Source organism: Otolemur garnettii, unplaced genomic scaffold, assembly GCF_000181295.1.
Source record: "Otolemur garnettii isolate 467f Iridium unplaced genomic scaffold, OtoGar3 scaffold00001, whole genome shotgun sequence".
NCBI lineage: Eukaryota > Metazoa > Chordata > Mammalia > Primates > Galagidae > Otolemur > Otolemur garnettii.
In genome coordinates this window covers 24,737,715-24,760,797 of record NW_003852396.1, presented here as the reverse complement: position 1 = coordinate 24,760,797, position 23,083 = coordinate 24,737,715, and the positions used below count along the sequence as shown (strand labels likewise).

Genomic DNA, 23,083 nt, shown 5'->3' with positions numbered 1-23,083 from the left:
CTGGCGCCTTAGCCACTTGAGCCACAGGCGCCGAGCCACAATGCTGTTTTTATAAGGGGTTAGGGCAGGCTCTATCACAACTGCTCAATTTTTTGTGAAAGTGGGCACAGTGGGCACAATATGTAAACAAAGGGGCATGGTGGTCTTCCAATTATAAACACATGTGCTGTAGCTTGCTGACTACATTCTCTCTACTCTGGCAATGCAGATCTCTTTCCTTCATCTCATTACTCTTCCCCTCACTCATTCTGCCCTGGATTCCCTTCTCCGTCTGAACATGAAAGGCATAAACTTGCCTCAAGGCCTTCACTTTTATTGTTGCATCTCCTTGTATCATACCTTTTTTTCAGATTGCATAAATTCATGAGTCATCTACAATATTTCGTACAAGCCTTTATTCAAATGTTGTCTTCTTGGTAAGAATTTCCCTTAGCCAATATCTGAAATTCCAACTATTCTCCCATATTTAGCATTTATTTATCTGTCTCATTTGTCTCTCTCCTCTAATTGCAATAGGAGTTACGTAAGGACTACTGTGCTTATTGTTCTACTCCAGTGCTTAGAAGAAGGGCTAGTTCAATAAATATTTGTATTAAATGACTGAATTAATACACATATATATTTGTCTTTTTGCCAAATGAAGATAAATACATACTCAAAAAAGATGTTCAGGTGGGGCGTGGTGGCTCATGTCTATAATCCTAGCACTCTGGGAGGCCGAGGAGGGTAGATTCCCTAAGCTCACGGATTTGAGACCAAACTGAGCAAGAGCAAGACCCTGTCTCTAAAAATAGCCAGGGCGTTGTGGCAGGTGCCTGTAATCCCAGCTACTCGGGAGGCTGAGGCAAGAGGACTGCTTCAGCCCATGAGTTTGAGGTTGCTGTGAGCTGTGATGCCATAGCTCTCTACTGAGTGCAACGACGTGAACCTCTGATTCAAAAAAAAGTAAATAAATAAATAAAAATTTAAAAAGATGTTCACCTCTCCTTTTTGGCCTCCCACATCTAAACATTTTTTTCTCCTTTCTCTCTTCTCTTAGACTCAAACTTTATTATTCATTTCAAGTTTAATCTATGAAAGCCACGTATCTTCAAAACAGACTATAAACAACGGTGAATTAAACGCATAAAAAAGAAAAGTGGGAAGGTAAGGGGTGGGGTCATTTAAAATTAATTTGGACAGAGATGTAAAATAACTAAAAAGATTAAACAAAAGGAGGCTGGCCCCCTATAGTCTAGCTACTGGGGAGTTTGAGGCAGGAGGAGTGCTTGAGGCCAGGAGTTGAACGCTGTAGTGCACTATAATGACATGTGAACAGACACTGCCCTCCTGGGCAACACAGTGAGAATCCATATGTAAATATAAAAATAAAAATAAACTTGCAAATTTATATATTAGAGCTTTTCCCTACACTTCTGGTATGGAGCCCAACTAAAGGTATTAAAAAATAAAATATTTACCAACTGAAACATACAGGTAATACTGAGAGACAGTATGCATTTTGGTTTGAAGCTGTTCAACTACTCAGGGCATTGATGTCATTTTTTAAAATTTATTTTTATTTTTTAATTTTTGAGACAGAGTCTCAAGTTGTTGCCCTGCGTAGAGTGCTATACCATCATAGCTCATAGCAACCTCTAACTCTTGAGCTCACATGATCCTCTTGCCTCAGTTTTTTTATTTTTAGTAGAGACATGCTTTTGCTCAGACTCGTCTTGAACTAGTGAGCTTAAGTAATCCACCTGCCTCAGCCTCCCAGAGTAATTAATGTTATTTTTTTATTTTTTAAATTTTTCTTTATTGTTGGGGATTCATCGAGGGTACAAGAAACCAGGTTATACTGATTGCATCTGTTAGGTAAAGTCCCTCTTATAATTGTGTCTGTCACACACTGAGAGCCCCACTCCCTAATGATATTTTAAAATAAGGGTCATAAATAGTAGAGATGGAAAAGGAAGGAGAGTCAATCTTGATCAGATCACAATTTTCTGAGATTCTTCTAGTTTCAATAAAAAAAATTATTACCATGAAAATCTTACAAAGTAGCCTTTTATCTTTTTATACTTTTAATAATAAAAGTATTATTTATTGAAACTGGAATTACTGACCAGGCAGAGTATTAATGGATTTAATACCAAAGATACTACTGATTCTATGAGTTTTAAAGGAATGAAACAGAATCATAGTACTGACATCACTTTGTAACACCTACTTCTACCTTTTCTAAACTTCTACATATAAATTGGGTATCTATTCCTTACCTTCACTCTCTGAGCTGGAAAGTCTGCGCTTGTGAACTCGTCTTATTTCTTTGCCACGTCTTAAACTCTTCTGGGAACCGTCACTTTCTGAATCTTCTTTGTAATTAATCTGTCTTTTCTGGTTTCTCCTTGACCGCCTTCGACGAGTTTCTACAAAATCATCACTAAAATCATCACTGAAGTCACTTTCTATTAAAAAAAAAAAAAAGAAAGTCAAGTATAAAATTTAAGTCCATTAAGTAGAATTGTGGCTAGCTTAGGTTATAAAAATGAAAAATTACTAAGCAGAGTTTGGTCATAAAAATTAAATGAATAACAACTCACATTTTTTTCTTTTCTTTTCTTTTTTTTTTTTTTTGAGACAGAGCCTCAAGCTGTCCCCCTGGGTAGAGTGCCATGGCATCACAACTCACAGCAACCTCCAACTCCTGGGCTCAAGCGAGCCTTCTGCCTCCTCCTCCCAAGTAGCTGGGACCACAGGTGCCTGCCACAGCGTCCAGCTGTTTTTTTGGTTGTGGCCTTCATTGTTGTTTGGTGGGCCCGGGCTGGATTCAAACCTGCCACCTTAGGTGTATGTGGCTGATGCCTTGAGCCACAGGCACCGAGCCCACATTTTTTTCTTTAATAATGAGCCTATCTATGAGGGTTTTAATGCTAAACTTCACATACATATACTATTAGGAGTCCATCCTCAAGATCAGAAAATATTTTCTACTTAAAAATAATCCTTACTAAGCTGTGGTATATGTATACCATGAAATACTGTTCAGTCACTAAAAAAGATGGAGACTTTACATCTTTTGTATTAACCTGGATGAAAGTGGAATGCATTCTTCTTAGTAAAGCATCACAAGAATGTAAAAGCAAAAATCCAATGTACTCAATTCTGATATGAGGACAATTGATGACCTAGTACATGGTAGGGGGTAGGGGAATGGAGAAGCAGAGAGAGGGAAGGAGGGAGGGGAATGGAGGGGGTCACGGTGAGTGACACCTCTTGGGAGCGACACAATCATAAGAGGGATATTACCTAACAGATGCAATCAGTGTAACCTGGTTCTTTGTACCCTCAAGGAAACCCCAACAATAGTAATAATAATGACAATAATCCTCACTGCATTCGACCCAGTCAGGTACACAGCTGTCATGACTTCTCTTCTTGGCAGAACCTGCCTCCTGATAATCTGCTGTTCCTACCTGTGGCCACCCATGTCATAATGCACTGTAGAAGTTAAACCCTCTAGCCAAAGAAAATTTATGAACCTCCACCAAAAAAGAATAGAACTGGAGTTATATTTTTGCCTTTTCTCCACGTGGAATAAACCCTCAAAGTATTGCTAAGTAGCATCATTCTTGTCATCTCTGATCAAGAAACCAGAATGAGACTAAGAACTATGTCACAGCTGTTTTTTGGAGTGCTAACAAATTCTACTTAATTATCACATTTGGGCTTATTGTTCTCTTATGGGTTTTAAATATTTCAAAATAGCTAGCCAACAGGTTGAAATGATTCCCACTGGCCAAATCAAATCTAAATAGTGATGCTAATATAGTATATCCACTGGCTAACATAAGAATCCACAAGTACACACTGATAGAAACAAACACATACACTGATAAAAAGGGCAAGTTCTTTCTTACAGAACAACTAATAAATATATAACAGGGATGGTGGAGTGAGAAGATCATCAATAGATGAACTATCTTATAAGGAAGGAGCTATTTACACAGTATAAATTCCTACAAATAACTTACTAATTACAAGAAAAAAGAACAGTAACGCGTATCCTGAAATTTAATTATAGGAAACAAAAACCAAATTGAGGGACAAAGTAAGTATTATAGGTCAGTAAAGGTGATGAGGAATATTCAAGATTAAAGTAGACTAAAGAGATCTGAATAAATGCAGACTGGATTCTGGGCTAGGAAAAAAAAAAGATATTAAGGACAATATTGAGACGCGTGATAAAATTTTTTGTTTGTTTTGAGACAGTCTCTCTCACTCAGTTGCCCTGGGGTTGACTACCATGGCATCATAGCTCACAGCAACCTCAACCCAAACTCTTGGGTTCAAACAATCCTCCTGCTTCAGTGTTCCCAGTAGCTAGGACTACAGGCGCCCACCACAGTGTCCAGCTATTTTTAGACACAGGCTCTTGCACTCATTCAGGCTGAGTTCTAGCAATCCTGAGCTCTAGCAATCTACCTACCTCACCCTCCCAGAGTGCTAGGATTATAGGCTTGAGCCACCTTGCTGGGCCTGCCTGATGAAATTTGAATATTTAATTGTGATTAAATAATAGTATTATATCAATGTTAAAATTAGTGCTTTGATAATTACACTGTGATTATATAAGAAATGTCCTTGTTCATAGGAAATAATCACTGATAAAGGGGCATGATTTCATCACTTATTTAAAAGGTTGAGAAAAAAAGACACTAAGAAAAAAAAAAGCAAGGTTTGGTGGCTCATGCCTGTAGACCCAGCAGATTGAGAGGCTGAGGCAAGAGAACCACTTGAGGCCAGGAGTTTGAGACTACCTGGGCAACATAACAAGACTTTGTCTCTGTAAGAAAAAAAAAATTTTTTTAATTAGCTGGGCATGGTGGTATACGCCTATCTTCCCAGCTACTCAAAAACTGAGAAACTGAGTCAGGAGGATCACTTGAGCCAAGGAGATTAGGGCTACTGTGAGCTGTGAAGATGCCACTTTACTCCAGCACAGGTAACAGAGCAAGTCTCTGTCTCAAAAGAAATAAAACAAAATAACCCACAAGAATGGCCAGAGTCAGGGACACATCTGTGGCACTTCTCTATTACAATGACAGCTATCAATTTGGTAATTACATAAAACTTTCATATCTTTACGTTGTTGGGCCTCTCACTATTTACTCAGTCAATAGGGACAAGCATGTTATAATAACATTAATCACTGCTGCTAATTATTAAAAAAAACTAAACCATTAATTATGGTCTAAATAGGAGAGATAATAGAATTTCTTTTCTCTCAAATAGCTGGAAATCTGAAGAAAATGTTTTCAGCTTATTGAGAATGATTCCCAAGAAACACTATGAAGATAAAGGTTAGCGGGGGCTGGGCGTAGTGGCTCATGCCTGTAATTCTAGCACTTGGGAGGCCAAGGTGGGTGGATTGCCTGAGCTCACAAGTTCGAGACCAGCCTTGAGCCAGAGCCAGACCTCGTGTCTAAAAATAGCTGGGCATTGTGGTGGGCGCCTGTAGTCTTAGCCACTTGGGAGGCTGAGGCAAGAGGATCACTTGAGCCTGAGAGTTTGGAGTTGCTGTGAGCTATGATATCATGGCACTCTACCAAGGGTGACAAAGTGAGACTCTGTCTCAAAAAAGGCAAGGAAAAAAAAAAAGGTTAGACATGGAAACACTTGATACAAAATGATTCATCACAATACTAAACGAACATATATCAAGTTAACATTCTTTTTTTTCTCAGATATGCTTTATATGAAAAATTTAGTCAACTATTGAGTCTTAAGAATGGAATTTTAAGAACTTTATTCCAGAAATCATGATTAATTTCTTGAGTTGGTATGATATGGATCCAAGTTATTTTTACCAGAGTCTCTACTGTTCTCTTCAGATTCCTCCTCTTCATCATCGTCAGAATACTTTTTCTTTGGAGTCTTCCTCCGCAAACGCCTGCTTTGCCTCATTGGCCGAGAGGGATGTCGCCTTAGTCTACGACTACAGAAATCAGTGTCGCTGTCATCATTAGATGGGGGATCTTCTTCACTTTCATCTGGGTTTTCATCAGATACAACAAACTCATCTTGAGATCTGTTCAAGATAAATCAGATAAGTTATGATAGTACATTTTGAAAAGTAAACCCATTTTTGAGAGTTCTGAGTTCAATTTCTAATGAGTTTGGTGAATCATTAAGTCATGTAAACTGTAACATATCTGAATAATTCTAGCAAATGCCCTGTCTATAAAATGGAGAAGTCCTTCTATTTTTCTCTTGGGAAGAGTTATGAAGATGAACTGATACTGATTTTCATACATAAACTCTAGTCTCATTTCCCTTAATCTATTCTCCAAACAAATACCAGGATTGATTTTTCTGAAGATTTCTTTCACATTAGTCTGGAGTTTAAAACCTAGACTAAATGATTATCATTTTTAGGATAAAGTCCAAATTCTTATACATGACAAAACACTCCATAATCTGGTTCTGTTTTACCTATTTGCCACATCTCTAGCAGGGCACTACCCACTTGAGCCCCATATTCTTTCTATCCTGAATCACAAGAAGTTTCCCAAATATTCCATGGCACTGTATGGCTTGGAATACCATATTCTCTGTTTGGAATGCCTTCTTTCCTCATCCTGCTTCTAATCTCAATTGCTCCAATCTGCTCAAACAGTCACTCTTCAAATTTCAGATCAAGATTGAATTCTACTGGCGATTTTCTTTTTTTCTTTTTTGAGACAGAGTCTCACTATGTTGCCCTCAGTAGAATGCCATGGCATCACAGCTCACAGCAACCTCAAACTCTTGGGTTTAAGCGATTCTCTTGCCTCAGCCTCCCAAGTATCTGGGACTACAGGCGCCCACCACACCTGGCTAGTACTGCCCACCACACCTGGCTAGTACTGGGAGGTTTTCCCTGACCTCCCTGGATTGAGCTAACTCTCCCCTATATCCTAATTTATATATACTTTACCCGTATTTTAGTAGCAGTCACATAGAATGACTTTGTATTTTCTTTTCTTTTATTTTATTTATTTATTTTTTTGTTCTTGAGACAGAATCTCAACCTGTTGACATGGATAGAGTGCTGTGCTCCTAGCAACCTCAAACTCTTGGGCTCAAGTGATTCTCTTGCTTCAACCTCCCAAGTAGCTGGGACTACAGGTGTCCACCACAACACCCGGCTGGTTTTCTTTTGCAGTTGTGATTGTTGTTTTAGCTGGCCTGGGCTGGGTTTAAACCTACTGAGCCTCGGTATATATAGCTAGTGCTCTACCCACTGAGCTATGGGTGCTGCCCACTTTGTGGGGTTTTTTTTTTTTTGAGACAGAGTCTTACTATGTTGCCCTCAGTAGAGTGCCATGGCATTACAGCTCACAGCAACCTCAAACTCCTGAGGTTAAGTGATTCTCTTGCCTCAGCCTCCCAAGTAGTTGGGACTACAGAGACACCGGCCACAACACCCAGCTATTATTCTGTATTACTTTCCCTAAACCCATCACAGTATCTAATTACTTGTTTGTCATACATGACTAGGAACTTCTCATGGATGAAGCAGCAGAACACAGGGAAATCTCTCAACCAGGTGTCTTCAAATTACAGCCTGTGGGCCATGTGCAGCCCGCCGAGGACATTTATCCAGCTCACCGGGTGTTTTTGCTGCTGCTGCCTGTGCTGCTTAGCAGCCGACTCGTCCCGGGTCCTGCAGTGAACTGGGCCCCTGTTTAAAAAGTTTGAGGACCCCTGCCTCAACAATCAAAGTTCAACTCCAGTTAATCAAATTTAACAGAATGACAGCCATAAAACAAAAGTCAGCCCTGGACCAGGCACAGTGGCTCATGCCTATAATCCTAGCATTCTTCAAGGCCAAGGCAGACGGACTGGTTGAGTTCAGGAGTTTGAGGCCAATCTGACCAAGAACGAGATTCTTATTCTCTACTAAAAATAGAAAAATTAGCTGGGTGTTGTGGGAGGTGCCAGTAGTCCCAGTTATAATGATGCCAAGGTGATGGAGTAAGGCTCTTTCTCAAAAATAAATAAAGAAATAAAAAATGAAAAGCACCTCACACTTAATACTATGTGAGTTATGTACAACTCACGTGGTAGTCAATGTGTTAAAAATGATTTTGAATAGTAAATAAGCCTGCCGATCTGTTTTAAACTAAAAAGGACCAAAATTACCATTCTTTTTTTTTTTTGGAGATACGGTCTTGCTTTGTCACCCTCGGTAGAGTGCCATGGCATTATAGCTAACAGAAACCTCCAAATCTTGGGCTCAAGTAATTCTCTTGTCTCAGCCTCCCAACTAGCTAGGACTATAGGCACCCACCACAATGTCCAGCTATTTTTTAGAGATGGGGTTTCATACTTGCTCAGGCCGGTCTCAAATCTCTGAGCTCAGGCAATCCACCTGCCTTGGCCTCCTAGAATGCTAGGCCTCAAAATTACGCGCCCAGCCTCAAAATTACCATTCTTGAATGTGCTTTAAATATCCTGAAAGTAAACAGAGATAGTCTATGTATACGAGGAATAAAAGTCTCATCACAATATGGCCAACCCTCTTTGCTAGCCTAGCCCTATTTACGCTTGTAGGAAGAGTTTGGAGTCTAGAGAAAGACCACACACCCATCACTGATCTTGAATTCATCCTCACTCTCTTCTTCATCTAGGTTGCTGTCACTGTCAAGATCATTTAGTCGCCGGCGTTTCTTCCTTCGAGCAGCAGCTGCCCTCTGGGGTCGTTTATTTTCTTTTCTTTCTTCATCCAAAATAGTAGAGATATCTTTCCCACGATGACCTGTGATGGTGGAGATGTCTTTTCCTCGGCCAACTCCTGAGTTTGGGATGGGTAGGGGAAGAGAGAACCGAATGTTTATTAAAAGCTCCCCTTAAATTTTTAGTTATTCATGCTTAGCAGCTTCTCCATTAGATTTTCTTCCTAAAAACAGGCAGTTTTCTTATAACTTCAGGTGGCGGAACTCTCATCAAGAAAGAGTTTTAGCGTTTGTTTACACCATTGAATAGAAATTCACTTGTTTTAAAGATTTTTACATAATTTCACATACAATAATGTTCACCGTTTTGAAGTATATATTTCAGAGACTTTTAGGATAGTCATAAAGTCATGTGACTATCACTACTAATTCCAGAACATTATGATAACCCCCAAAACAAATTTCATACTTAATAAGCAGTCATTTAAGAATCTCTTCTTGAAAGCTGTCTTTTGGAAAAGTCTCTAGAAAGAGGCAAATCCAACTTCTTTCTATTTAATTTTTAATAATGCTCTACTTAAACCAATATATCTAAAATGTCAGCTCAACAATAAAATAATTATTAATGGAATATTTTAAATTCCTTCTTTCATACTAAGACTTTGAAATCCAGTGTGTATTTTACACTTACAGCAAGTTTCGATACAGACTACCCACCCACATTCCAGGTGCTCAATAGCCACACATGTGTAGTGGCTACTATGTTGGACAGCACGCTCTGGAAGTATTTTCTGAAAATTTATGTAGAATGTTTCAGTGGTTTTCCAGTATTAAAAGGCACAACAGCAGAAATTAGGCTTAATAAAAGCAACCGTCTACATAGTGTAGGTAAACAGAGCACTGTGAAGATCCCTCACTGCCAATCCAATTCCTTCAAAACTATGTTTGCAGGACAGAGTAAGGGAAAATTCAGGAGCAAAGCTCTAGGCACAAATTTCTCGAAAAATTTATGACTTCTGCAGTTCCTCTACAAACAACCTACTAATTAATCCTTTCCAGAGTTTTCTTTTTTTCTTTTAGACAGAGCCTCAAGCTGTTGCCCTGGGTAGAGGGCCGTGGCATCACAGCTCCCAACAACCTCCAACTCCTGGGCTCAAGCAATTCTTCTGCCTCCGCCTCCCAAGTAGCTGGGACCCGCCACAATGCCCAGCTATTTTTTTTGGTTGCAGCTGTTATTGTTGTTTGGTGGCCCTGGTTGGATTCGAAGCCGCCAGTTCAGGTTTATGTGGCTGGCGCCTTAGCTGCTTGAGCCACAAGCACCAAGCCAGTTTCCAGAGTTTTTATAGTATCTAAGTGAAAACCAGAATGTTCCATATCAGAGCACTGGCTATATAGTGCTTTAATTAAATTGCTTCCATTTTTGAAATTATTTTAATGCCATCTAGTAAAGACTATGAAATTGATAGACTGATTTTTATAGGTTAATTTAAAGCAATCATTTAGATTTTATTTATCCATAAATTTTATTTGAAGTATAAAGACAACAGAAGTAAAATTTTTAATCTATGGAGAACATCAGCATTTTATAACAGACCATAAATGAAAACTACTTAAACTAGTAAGATCTGAGTCTACATACTGATACTGAGTCCGCAAATTATTTTGGATCTGAGACCAAGATTATTTTTGGTCTGAGACAATAAACAATAGTAGTGACTGTGATGCATGTTGGGGAGGAGGATAAAAAATATGCTCACTGCCCTAATTTGAGCATCGAAATTAACTTGTTGGCTGAGTTACACGAAGAATAAAGAATGACAAACACATACCTCCTCCATCTGCCTCTTTGATATCATCTTCTATAGCTTCATCAATTGCTTCATCAAATTCATCAAATCTAAAATACACACAATGATCACATTATTGCTCATCCTATTTTTGATTTTTTTCCTAAGATTTTGCATTTATTTTGTCAAGGAATTAGTCTTAACAGCTCTATGTAAAACATAAATGAAAATGAACTTTTTAACATTAAGAGAAACATATGGGTGGATTTTTTTCCCTAAATGCCTCACATTGTCCAAGATCGGAGCCACATTCTTTGATGTTTGGTTTTTTTTTTTTTGACACAGAGTCTTATTACGTCGCCCTTGGTAGAGTGCTGTGGCGTCACAGCTTACAGCAACTTCAGACTCTTGGGCTTAAGTGATTCTCTTGCCTCAGCCTCCCAAGTAGCTGGGACTACAGGCACATGCCACAACACCTGGCTATTATTTTTGATTTTTAAAGATCATTTGAGAACACAGTTAAAAGATGTCACCCATAGGCCAAAGGAAAAAAAAAAAGGCAAGCCCTTACCAACACCAAATCTGCCAGTGCCTTCCTAAGTACCAAAACTATGAGAAATAAATCTCTGTTGTAAGCTACCCAGTGAATGTCTATTTTGTTTTAGTAATCCAAATGAAGCAAGTCAGTTATCAATACACACTTTTATGAAGGACCAGACAGTAAATATTTTAGGCTTTTCAGACTATAGAGTTTCTGTTGTAACTGTTCAACTCTGCATAGCAAAGGCAGCTACAGACAGGAAGTAATGAATATGGCTATATTCCAACAAAACTTTATACACTGAAATTTAAATTATATGTAACTGTCCTATACATTTCATAGAATATTACTTTTCTTTTGATTGTTTTTTCCCGGCCATTTATAAATGTAAAACCATTTTTCAGTCACATGCTATATAAAAACCAGCAGTGAGTTGGTTGGATTTACCCCATAGGCCATTAATTTGCTGACCAGTTATTATAGAAATTACATGCCAGGGTGGCACCTGTGGATCAGTCTGTAGGGCGCTGGCCCCCTATATCAAGGATGGCAGGTTCGATCCCGGCCCTGGCAAAACTGCAATTAAAAAAAAAAAAAAGAGCCAGGCACTGTGGAGGGTGCCCGTAGTCTCAGCTACAGGCTGAGGCAAGAGAATTGCTTAAGTCCAGGAGTTGGAGGTTGCTGTGAGCTGTGATGCCACAGCACTCTACTGAGGGCGACAAAGTGAGACTATGTCTCTTAAAAAAAAAAAAAAAAGAGTTCTTCACATATAAAACTTAAGGGCTCAGGTTATAAACAGGATGAAGTAAATTTGTTTAAAACTATGCAAAAAAGAGTAATTAGTAGCCCTGGTAAGTATTTACATTTAAATTAGTTAAAATTTAAAGTTTTGTTCCACACTAGTCATTATTTCGATTATGGACATCAAAGAAATAACGACATTTCTGTCACCAGACTAAATACTATTGGAAGATGGGATTAGAAGTACAAAGCACACAGTGGATTAGCAATAGCATCAAGTAAAAAAGCTAGCGGCTGGTTACAAAGTCATGTGCCTATATACCAGCTACTCGGGCAGCTGAGGTGGTAGACTGCTTGAGCCCAGGAGTTTGTGTATAGGCTGGGCAACACAGCAAGAGACTCCATCTCTTAAAAAAGAACTAAAAGTTAGCCGGGCGTGGTGGCTCATGTCTAAAAGCCCAGAGCTCTGGGAGGTGTGTGGACAACTTGAGCTCACAGGTTCATAACCAACCTGAGCAAACACTGAGACCCCATCTCTACTAAAAATAGAAAAACTGAGGCAAGAGGATCATTTGAGCCTAAGAGTTGGAGGTTGCAGTGACCTATGACACTACTGCACTCTACCTAGGGTGACAGCTTGAGACCCTGCCTCAGGAAAAAAAAAAAAAAGAAGAACTAAAAGCTCAATATTCTGCCTTCTGAATTGATAATATATAGTTTCATAGAATTCACCAGTTGTAGGTTAAGAACTGTAATGTACCTTTGTGTGTGGTTTTGTGGTGCTGCATCTTATCAGGGTATTATAATTTATATAGTTAAAATCATTTACTTCCAGCAGCGCCTGTAGCTCAGTGGGTAGGGCACCAGCCACATACACTGAGGCTGGCAGGCTGGAATCCAGCCCGGGCCAGCTAAAGCAACAATGACAACTGCAACAGAAAAATAGCTGGGTGTTGTGGTGGGCACCTGTAGTACCAGCTACTTGGGAGGCTGAAGCAAGAGAATCACTTAAGCCCAAGAGTTGGAGGTTGCTGAGAGGGTGACAAAGTAAGACTCTGTCTCTTAAAAAAAAAAAGAAGGTTAATAAGATAAAACTAAACAGAGTAAACAGCATATGTAAAGGGATTACATAAGGCAGCCCAGCAAATGCAGGGAGGGGAAGGGAATGGAGCTGGAAAGGTAAGTAGAAATAAAATTAGGCAGTACTTTATAGACCTTGTTAAAACCATCAATCCTTATCCCAAAAGCTATAGAAATCTGACAAAATATACGGTAAGCTGAAGAGAATGACACAAGATTTATGTTTGGAAAAGATTACTCTGACAGCTTTAAAATTCTATGATGTTAAAGACAGAAGTTAAGAAATGTATATACTATTACTAATAATCATTGTGATGGGAAAAGTGTATACTTCTGGGTCGTACTGTCTAACTGTAAACAAATGTTTTAATATGCTTTCACTGTAAACGTTTCCATATACTTCATACCTGTAACTTATACATTTCCGTGTTCTTGTTGACCTTCTTTCAAGCAAGTTTGCTTTGGATTTTTTTGAATCTTTTTTCTTTTCTTCTTGATCTTCAGAAAAATCTGGCTCCTTTAACGATACAAATATATAGGTTATTACTTTTGCTCCTTGGAATTATTGATAATAGTTTTGAAATGACCACTTGTGCAGCACATGCAAAAGATATGAAAAAATTTGAGACGATTTCCCTAAAACTGAATAAACATGGCAACACTAAGTATACAGATTAAAAAGGAATACAGGTGATCTATACTAAAATTCTTATGCTTCTGTGAGTTTATAATTAGTACTTGTTTACCATGTTACATTTACTTTTATTTATGTGAGATCCTTCTTAATCAATAAAATCATAGACTAATCTATGAAAAATAATCCTTCAAAGAAACCAAGGATACAAATTGCAGTTTTCAGTAACCCCCAAAACAGAAAATTAAAAATCATATCTTCCTGAATTATTTTTTAGCAATTTTACATAAAATGCAAAAAAGCTAAAAGCAAATCACTCAAATAAGGGTAAAATAAATCATATACCCCAAATGATGAGCAATAAATTTAGTTTGGATGCAATATCACATTATCAAGTTATCTACACACATACAATTTCAATCATGGGGGATTATGAGCAATTTCTCTTTAAGGTCTTAAATCTGCATTTTAAATACTGGTATATTATGTGTTTAAACTCATTCACATTATAGAAGGTGGGTTAAATTTTAGAATTATGATAGTTTCCCCTTCAAAAATACTACAAACCACAAACGTACTTGTGGAGGAATGATGTTTTCAATGCTGATACCAACATACACCAACCGTTCTTTCCTTCAGGTAAAAAACAAACAATAAAAAAATGAGATTTGCTAAATAAAATTATTATGAAAATATCACTAATATGCACAACATTAAAATTATAATTTCATGGTAATAGTATAGGCTAAGTCACAGATGTATTAGCTATTACCTATAAAACTTAACAAAATATTGGTATCTGTGGGGAACACAAAATTTCCTAGTGATATGAAAACTATACCTTTAGAAGGGACTTATACCAGTGACATAAAACAGGTAAGTGATGTAGACAAGGTAACTTCATGAAGAGTCATGCTGTGACTCATTGTTGAAACCATTAGATGGAAAGTAGAAAACCATCTCTGATTTGACAAACGAGATAGTTGTTATGTCAGAGAAAGTTTTTAGGAGTATTCTGCACGTATGCAGTTACAGCCTCATGGTAATACACTATATAAAGAATGACATAAGCAAAACCAAGTTAAGATCTCAGTTAGTGACACTAGGACCATTCACTTCTTGATGTTGAGAAAAAAAAGCAATGCAGATATAAGGCTCTGCACTGTAGTGAAGACATCTTTATTATTTTATTTTTCTTAGACAGAGTCTCACTTCGTCACCCTCAGTAGAGTGCCATGGCATAACAGCTCTCAGCAACCTCAAACTCTTGGGCTCAAGAATTCTCCTGCCTCAGCCTCCCCAGATGCTGAGGCCACAGGTGCCCACCACAATACCTGCTATTTTTAGAGACAGTGGTCTCGCTCTGGCTCACGCTGGTCTGGACCTGTAAGCTCAGGCAATCCACCCACCGCAGTCTCCCAGAGCGCTAGGATTACAGGTGTGAGCCACTGAGCCCCAAAAATGAGGATTTGAACCACTAGTGACATCTCTACAGTTTCATTTCCAAGAAACAAACTTTTGTTCATTATAATTCAACAAATTATACATGAAAAACAGCATGCACCTTCTCTGGTTCTCCCAACGTTAAGCCAAACTCAACAAGGACAGCTGAGCTCTGACAAGCCATTGTACCATTTTTTCTCCCTTTACATGTTGTGAGACTAGGTCCTCTAAAGTATATCTAACCTTTAGTGCCCTATAAACCCTTGGCCCTGCTCACAAGAATGTCATCATCTTTTTAATGATAGGTTATGGAGCTATTAAATAAAAACTGATATGTGATAAAGTGATAAGTGATTTTAATCACAACCTGCTTTAAAAATATATAGCATAGTTACTGCACTTATAACCAAAAAAGGCAAGAACAGTATTAACTAGAAAACAGGGAAGACTCAGGGATAAGTAAGAGCTTCAGCTATTGGTTGATAAGTATGTTTGATATATATCTAACTGTTTTTATAATAACCAACTTTGAGAAATCTCTACTTTGACTTGGCCACTATTTCTCTACTCAATTCAACTGAAAAAACATTTATTAACATTCACCATAGCAGATCAGGACTTATGTCTGGAAGTACACAGAGCTCTGGAGGGGACATTTACAAATCACTTAGTAAGCTTCTTCTTTTTTTTTTTTTGAGACGGAGCCTCAAGCTATCCCCCTGGGTAGAGTGCCATGGCATCACGCTCACAGCAACCTCCAACTCCTGGGCTCAAGCGAGTCTCCTGCCTCCGCCTCCCAAGTAGCTGGGACTACAGGCGCCCGCCACAGCGCCTGGCCATTTTTTTGGTTGCAGCCATCGTTGTTTGGCAGGCCCGGGCTGGGGATTCGAACCCGCCACCTTAGGTGTATGTGGCTGTTGCCTTAGCCACTTGAGCCATAGGCGCCGAGCCACTTAGTAAGCTTCTAAAACATCAGATTTCACAAAATACCAGTTCCAGGTCTGTAGACAGTTGTTGACACTCACTGACACCTCCCTCTTTTCCACAAGACTATACCAACCTCTATGCTAGAGATCCCATTATATACATCTTCATGATTAAATTGTCTGGCATAAAGTAGGTAGGTACCCAGGAAATGGTAGTTAAATTTTGAATAAATACTCAAACAGGGAAAAGATGCACTTGTATCATGACATATGGAGTAAGGTCCTCAGGTGTTAAAATGAGTCCTAGAGAAGTTATTTCACAGATTTTAAAAACTTGAATGTTAAATGCTTACTTTAGAAAAATGGATGAAGTCAACTGGAATTTACAGTTAAATATTTATTTTAGAAACACACATATTTTGCTCTTTAGTGCTTCTAAGATTCGTATGTATATACACCTATATACGTACACATACATAAATATATACCATATATACACACGCATACACACAAACATATTCTAGGAGCTATAAATAACAAAGGTTTTCTTAACTAGATTCTTGGGGAGAATCAATAAACACCAGCAATTCATGTATTGGCTTTGTTGCTCTCCTTTCTATGATACAATCTCACCTGGGACTTAGTGTGTTATCTAAATCCACACTTACAGATGTCTTCTTAAAATTATGCCATTGAAGTAAAGAGCATTACCAGGAGTAGGAGAGAAAACAAAAGATCTAGTAAATGGGAGACCAATAACACAAACAAAGGTTATGGCACATATTTATATAAATTTCTAAAATTTAAAGTATTTCATAAATGCAGTGGCACATCTGATATATTGTAGAAGGCCACTGTCAAAAAATTTTCAACAGTTGAAAGGTATAAAGGGTATGAGAATGACAGGCCTCCTAAGAACAAGCAGATAAATCTGATTACAGCATTGTACATCTTAGTGCTGGCTTTTAGAAAGACTATATTCTCTTCTAAACCTGTGGTGAGAAAGCCTATTAACTATCTACAATGCTGAATCAAATCAGCTTCAGGGCATGGAAAAACGGTTTATTTCTAAAGACAGGCAGATTTCAGAAGGACTAAGGAAAAGGAAAATCTAGTTTTTATTTGTGATTTAATTACATACGGAGTCTTATTTTTTTCAGTGTCAAAAATAAAAACAGGAGAAACTGCACATCAAAATAGCCTTAATAATTTTATACAGGATTATTCTTTATTTTTAAAAATGTTTGTGGAAAAGCCAGGTGCAATGTGGCTCATGCTTGTAATCCCAGCACTTTGCAGGCCGAGGTGCAAGGCCTGCTTGAGGCCAGGAGCACAAGACCAGTCTGGGAAACGGAGATCACCATTTCTACAAAAATAAAAAAAACTAGGCAGGCCCAATGACATGTGCCTGTCATGTGAAAGCTTAATCCATTTTAAGGTCTACCTTTGCACAGGTAAAGTGGACTATGGAATGAGATTACTGTCTTAACACAAGGTAAATTTTTGGGGCAGACTATGAGACAGAGAATAAAAAGTTAAAGTAGCATCAAATGAAGGTATACAAGTACAAGATCAAGCAAGAGACACTGTCTAGATTTCCTCATACTGTCCTAGTGTACAAGTAGGCATCAAGTCCTATAGATTAATTCTCTGAAAATTCTCTCTAAAACCTCCATATTATTATCACAATAATTGACCCAATTCAGGCCTCCTATGCTCTCATAGACTTGGTATTACAACAGCACCAACTCTCTAATTCCTTCTGCTATTATCACTCCAGCATTTTTCTGGAAAAAAAAAAAAAGGCCTAATTACATATATCTCTGCTTTGATGGCTCCCCCACTGCCTACAGAGAATAATTCTAATTCCCTAGCCTGGAACGCTATTTATAAGTTGGACTCACTCTGCTTCCTTAGAGGTGTATCTCCTACCACTCTTCTACTCTCATTTTAACATTTTGCATTTACTCATGTTGATGCTCTTTATCTGAAATATCCTTTCTTTGCATGTTCACTTGTGTAACCCTAATTTATCTTCCAAGGCCTTCTCTGGGAACCCCAACTCCTATGAGAACTAAAATGCTCCTCCACAATGTTCTTGTATTGCTTTTAATATATCTCAACTTTTTATTATATCATTGTGTTATACATCTGCATTTTCTGAAAAAATGTGAGTTCAATGTAAGCAAGTGCTTTGTCTTATTGTCTTTAATCTTCGGTTTGGTACACAATAGATGTGAATGAATGTTTAGAAATAGATTAATCAAAGAAGGTGCCAATAAATATAAGCCTACTGTCTTGATTCTGAGCACACTTTTAAAGATTAGACTCAAGTCATAAATCCACAAAGAAGCCTTCTCCAACTGCTTAAAACCACAATGCATATTAAAAAGGGAGGCATCTCTTACAGTCAGTAGAACACAATTCGGCATTTAAATAGTCTATTCACTAGTATTAATTCTGCCCATCCAAAAAGATGACATGGGTAACTAAATCATAGACCAGTTCTTATAGTTTCCTTATAGTCTTTAAAATAATTAATTAGGTACATATCCCTCCACAATACTTGAGTCAGTATTTATTCAGAAAAGGTTGTGATAGATCAGGGGTTGGCAAACCTTTCCTATAAAAGGACAGATAATTATATTTTAAGCATGGCAGGTCATAAGGTCTCTATTATAAATACTCACATAAATTGGTGTAGAGCAAAAGTAGCCAAAGACAATATATAAACATATGGGCCAGGCATGGTGGCTCACACCTGTATTCTAGCGCTCTGGGAGTCCCTGGCAGGCAGATCCCTTGAGCTCAGGAGTTTGAGACCAGCCTGAGCATGACCAAGATCCCCATCTCTACTAAAAAGCAGAAAAATTAGCCAGGTATTGTGGTGGGTGCCTGTAGGGCCAGGCACACTGGAGGCTGAGGCAGAAGGATTACTTAAGCCCAGGAGTTTGAGGTTGCCATGAGTTAGGCTGACACCATGGCATGGCTCTCTAGCTTGGGGCAACAGAGTGAGACTCTGTCTCAATGAAAAAAAAATACATAGACATATATAAAAGGTATGAGCAAGGCTGTGTTCCAATTAAAACTTTATTTACAGCTGTGCATGGTGGCTCACGCCTGTAATCCTAGCATTCTGGGAGGCCAAGGTGGATAGACTACCTGAGCTCAGGAGTTCCAGATCAGTCTGAGCTAGAGTAAGACCTCTCTTTTTTTTTTTTTTTTTGAGACCCCGTCTCTTAAAAAAAAATAAAAGAAAAACTAGCCAGGCTTTGTGGTGGGCACCTATAGTTCCAGCTATTTAAGAGGTTGAGGCAGGAGGATTGTTTGAGCCCAGGAGTTTTGAATTTGAGGTTGCTTTCTGAGCTAAGATGTCATGACATTCTACACAATTGAGACTCTGTTTCAAGGGGAAAAAAAAAACAAAACACCTTTATTTATGGAGAATGAAATGTGACTATCATAAGAGTCTCACTATGTTACCCTTAGTAGAGTGCCATGGCGTCACAGCTCACAGCAACCTCAAACTCTTGGGCTTATGCGATTCTTGTGCCTCAGCCTCCCAAATAGCCGGGACCACAGGTGCATGCCACAGCACCCAGCTATTTTTTTGTTGGAGCTATCATTGTTTTTTAGCAGAGCCAGGCTAGGTTCAAACTGCTGGCTGTATGGTGTATGTGGCCGGTTCCCTAACAACTGAGCTATGGGTGCCAAGCCCGTATAATTTTCATGTGTCATAAAATATGATTCTAATTGTGACTTTTCCCCAAAACCATTCAAAAACATTTTTAAAAAATTCATAGTTAATGGGCAATATACACATAAAAACAAAAATCAGGCAGGACTGTGGCCCACAAGCACAGTTGCCAATCCCTGATCTAGATGGATGCAGTCTTCTATATCACAAAATAATTCTGCTATCATATTCCCAAGCAAAATATTAACACACACATCAACATACCTTCGTTCAGCGCGTTCTTTCTTCTTTAAGGCAACATCCAAATCCTGTAACTGTTCCTCTAACTTTTCACAGAGCAGTTTCTGAAGAAGCAAAATAGACGAGTATCACTTTAACACCTTCCCACAATCATTTACTACATACATGTAAAGTTGGTTCATGGGAACTGTAGTCTGAGAAGGGGTAAGTGCCATGTAGTAAGCGAATAATGAAGGTTTTCTTCATTATTTCCTTCATGATCATAAAGAGGTGCCTCAGCATCTATTGAACAGATGATGAGCATGGTATCTTTGAAACAAAGCACACTTTAAAGAAACTTATATAATAGCTATGTCCCCCAAACATATTCTGTGCCTATGCTGCTCACGACAGCATTTGATTCAATATGCATATGTAATAGTGATTATAGTTTTTTAAAAAAAGATACCAAGATATTTTAAGGGATATTATCACATAAAACAAAATATAATGGTGCCAGTAACTAATTTTTTTTATTTTTGAGACAGAATCTCATTATGTCACTTGGTAGAGTGCCATTGTGTCACAGCTCACAGCAAACTCAAAGTCTTGAGCTTAAGTGATTCTCCTGCTTTAGCTTCTCAAGTAGCTAGAACTACAGGCACAGACCACAATGCCCGGCTACTTTTTTTGTTGTTGTAGTTGTCATTATTGTTTTAATAGGCCTGGACTGGGTTCGAACCTGCCAGCCCTGGTGTATGTGGCCAGTGCCCTAGCCACTGAGCAATGGGTGCTGAGCCTCGATAATTATTTTTAACAAAAAGACACTGAAAAATGTGTACAAAACAATGCCACACGGTTACTAGGTCAAAATAGATCTGAAAAATTGTTCATTGACAAAGCTATGCTAGGTTACAGAAGTCCACTTCACTGGAAATGCATAAAGCCCATCACTTAAAAAATATTATCTTTTTGGCTCGGCACCTATAGCTCAAGCAGCCAGGACTCCAGCAACATACACCAGAGTTTGCGGGTTCGAATCCAGCCCAAGTCTGCCAAACAACAATTACAACCAAAAAATAGCCGGGGCATTGTGGTGGGCACCTGTAGTTCCAGCTACTTGGCAGACTGAGGCAAGAGAATCGCTTAAGCCCAAGAGTTTGAGCTTTCTGTGAGCTGTGACACCATGGCACTTTATGCAGAGCGACAGCTTGAGACTTTGTCTCAAAAAAAAAAAAAAAAAAGAAAAAGAAAAAAAATTTATTTTAAAATTTTTAGAGATAGGGATCTCACTATGTTGCCTAGGCTGGACTTAAATTCTTGCCCTTAAGAGATCCTCCAGCCTCAGACTCTTGAGTAACTGGAATTATAGGTACATGGCACTATGCCCACCTTAGCCTAGCATTTTCTTTTTTTCCCCAGACAATCTCACTCTGTTACCGAGGTTAGAGTTCCATGGCATTTGCCCAGTTCACAGCAGCCTCAAACTCCTGGGCTCAAGCAATCCTTCTGCCTCAGCCTCCTGTGTAGCTGGGACTGCAGGTGTGCTCCACCACACCCACCTAATTTTTTTATTTTTAGAAGAGATAGGATCTCCCTCTTGCTCAGGCTGATCTTAAACTCCTTTCCTGGCTCACACCCATCATTTTTTAAGGCAAAACAAGATTGGGTTTATAAGAGAAAAGTACTCAATGTATGAAGTAGCACAGAAATATCTGCTCTTCAACGTTCAGAAGTAATTTTGCTTAAAGTAAGATAGAGGAGGACAATCCATGTTTCCCCTGAACCTGGTAATATTATCTATAAAATCACTGACAAAAAGGTAGGTAGAAATGAGGAAAGAGGATGAGAAAATGAGATAAGAGATAAACAACAGTAAGAAACTTATTTCTTCCCATCTGTACATATAAATTTTGTGCTCTTTGCGCTTATAATAAATTGAGGAAAAATATAGTACAATTTTACAAAAATTTGAAGCTTTTGGACAATTGCTTTAGAAAAAAACAAAAGGAAATAAAAGATTAATAAAAGTAGAAATCTAAACAGAAGTAAAAACTGTTTACAAATTGCTTTGAAGATTGAAGACATTCAGTGGCAATAAAAAAACTATTCTTAATTTGAATACAAAGTCAAGGGCTGGTCATACATGCTGGCAAGGGGGGCAGAACCATTCTCCATCCGGGATGATCATCAGAGGAGGGCGAAGGCAAGCAGTGTGGTATCCACTGTCACAAGAGTCACACAGAAGAATCTGAAATAAACCACATTAAGGTCAACCTAAACTACAACTAATATTCAATGACTCTTCTGTTAAAGACATTTCAATATTTCTTAGTTTTAAGAAGGACTCCATTTGCATAAAGCTAATAAAAAAGCTTTACAGTATATGTATACCATGGAATACTATGCAGCATTAAAAAAGATGGAGACTTTACCTCTTTTCTGTTTACATGGATGGAATTGGAAAATATTCTTCTTAGTAAAGTTATCTCAGGAATGGAAAAAAAATATCCAATGTACTCAGTACTACTATAAAACCAATTTCTAATCACTTACACTTTTATATGAGAGATGAATCACAACTATAGCCCAGGATGAAGGAGGGAAGGGGAGGAAGATAGGAAGGGAGGGCGGTGGTTCAACAGAGGGAGGGTTAATGGTGGGACTATACCTATGAAGCATACTGCAAGGGTACAAGTCAAATCTATCAAGTATTGAATACAAATGTCTTGACACTGTGATTAAGTAAATGAGGTGAAAGCTATGTTAATTAGTAAGATGTAAACACTCCAATTTGTACAAATAATCAACACACTAAATCTCAGAAAGGCATAAATGTATTCAGGATCTATGTATATATGACTTAATTTTTAAAAAAAAGTAAAAAAAAAAAAAAAAAAGCTTTACAATTAGGAATCTGAGATGCTAATTTTTAAAAAATTTTTTAAAAGCAAAAAAAAGTCAAGCCAGAAAACTTAGTGAAAAAGAGGAAGTCCGTCCTGACCTGTAGTTAGAATTGTTTTCATTGAGCATATAGCCGTAAGTGCTAAAACATACTCATTATAACAAAGTTTTGTTTTGTTTTGTTTTTTTTGAGACGGAGCCTCAAGCTATCCCCTTGGGTACAGTGCCATGGCTTCACAGCTCAGAGCAACCTCCAACTCCTGGGCTCAAGTGAGTCTCCTGCCTCTGTCTCCCAAGTAGCTGGGACCACAGGCGCCCGCCACAATGCCTGGCCATTTTTTGGTTGCAGCCATCATTGTTGTTTGGCGGGCCCGGGCTGGGAATTTGAACCCGCCACCTTAGGTGTATG

At 38.3% G+C, this 23,083-nt stretch overlaps 1 protein-coding gene across 1 annotated transcript in view; it reads right to left on the bottom strand.

The window, feature by feature from the left end:
• The window catches only part of RSF1 (remodeling and spacing factor 1), a 78,002-nt gene that overhangs the window by 6,596 nt on the left and 48,323 nt on the right, over window positions 1-23,083 (bottom strand). The window contains exons 6-13 of the mRNA XM_012803706.2: window positions 21,917-22,021; window positions 19,816-19,895; window positions 14,064-14,118; window positions 13,259-13,368; window positions 10,532-10,599; window positions 8,614-8,821; window positions 5,853-6,073; window positions 2,262-2,450 (exon numbers count right to left, since the gene is read on the bottom strand). Coding sequence (XP_012659160.1) covers window positions 2,262-2,450; window positions 5,853-6,073; window positions 8,614-8,821; window positions 10,532-10,599; window positions 13,259-13,368; window positions 14,064-14,118; window positions 19,816-19,895; window positions 21,917-22,021 — 1,036 coding nt within the window. The remainder of the gene's footprint in view (window positions 1-2,261; window positions 2,451-5,852; window positions 6,074-8,613; window positions 8,822-10,531; window positions 10,600-13,258; window positions 13,369-14,063; window positions 14,119-19,815; window positions 19,896-21,916; window positions 22,022-23,083) is intronic.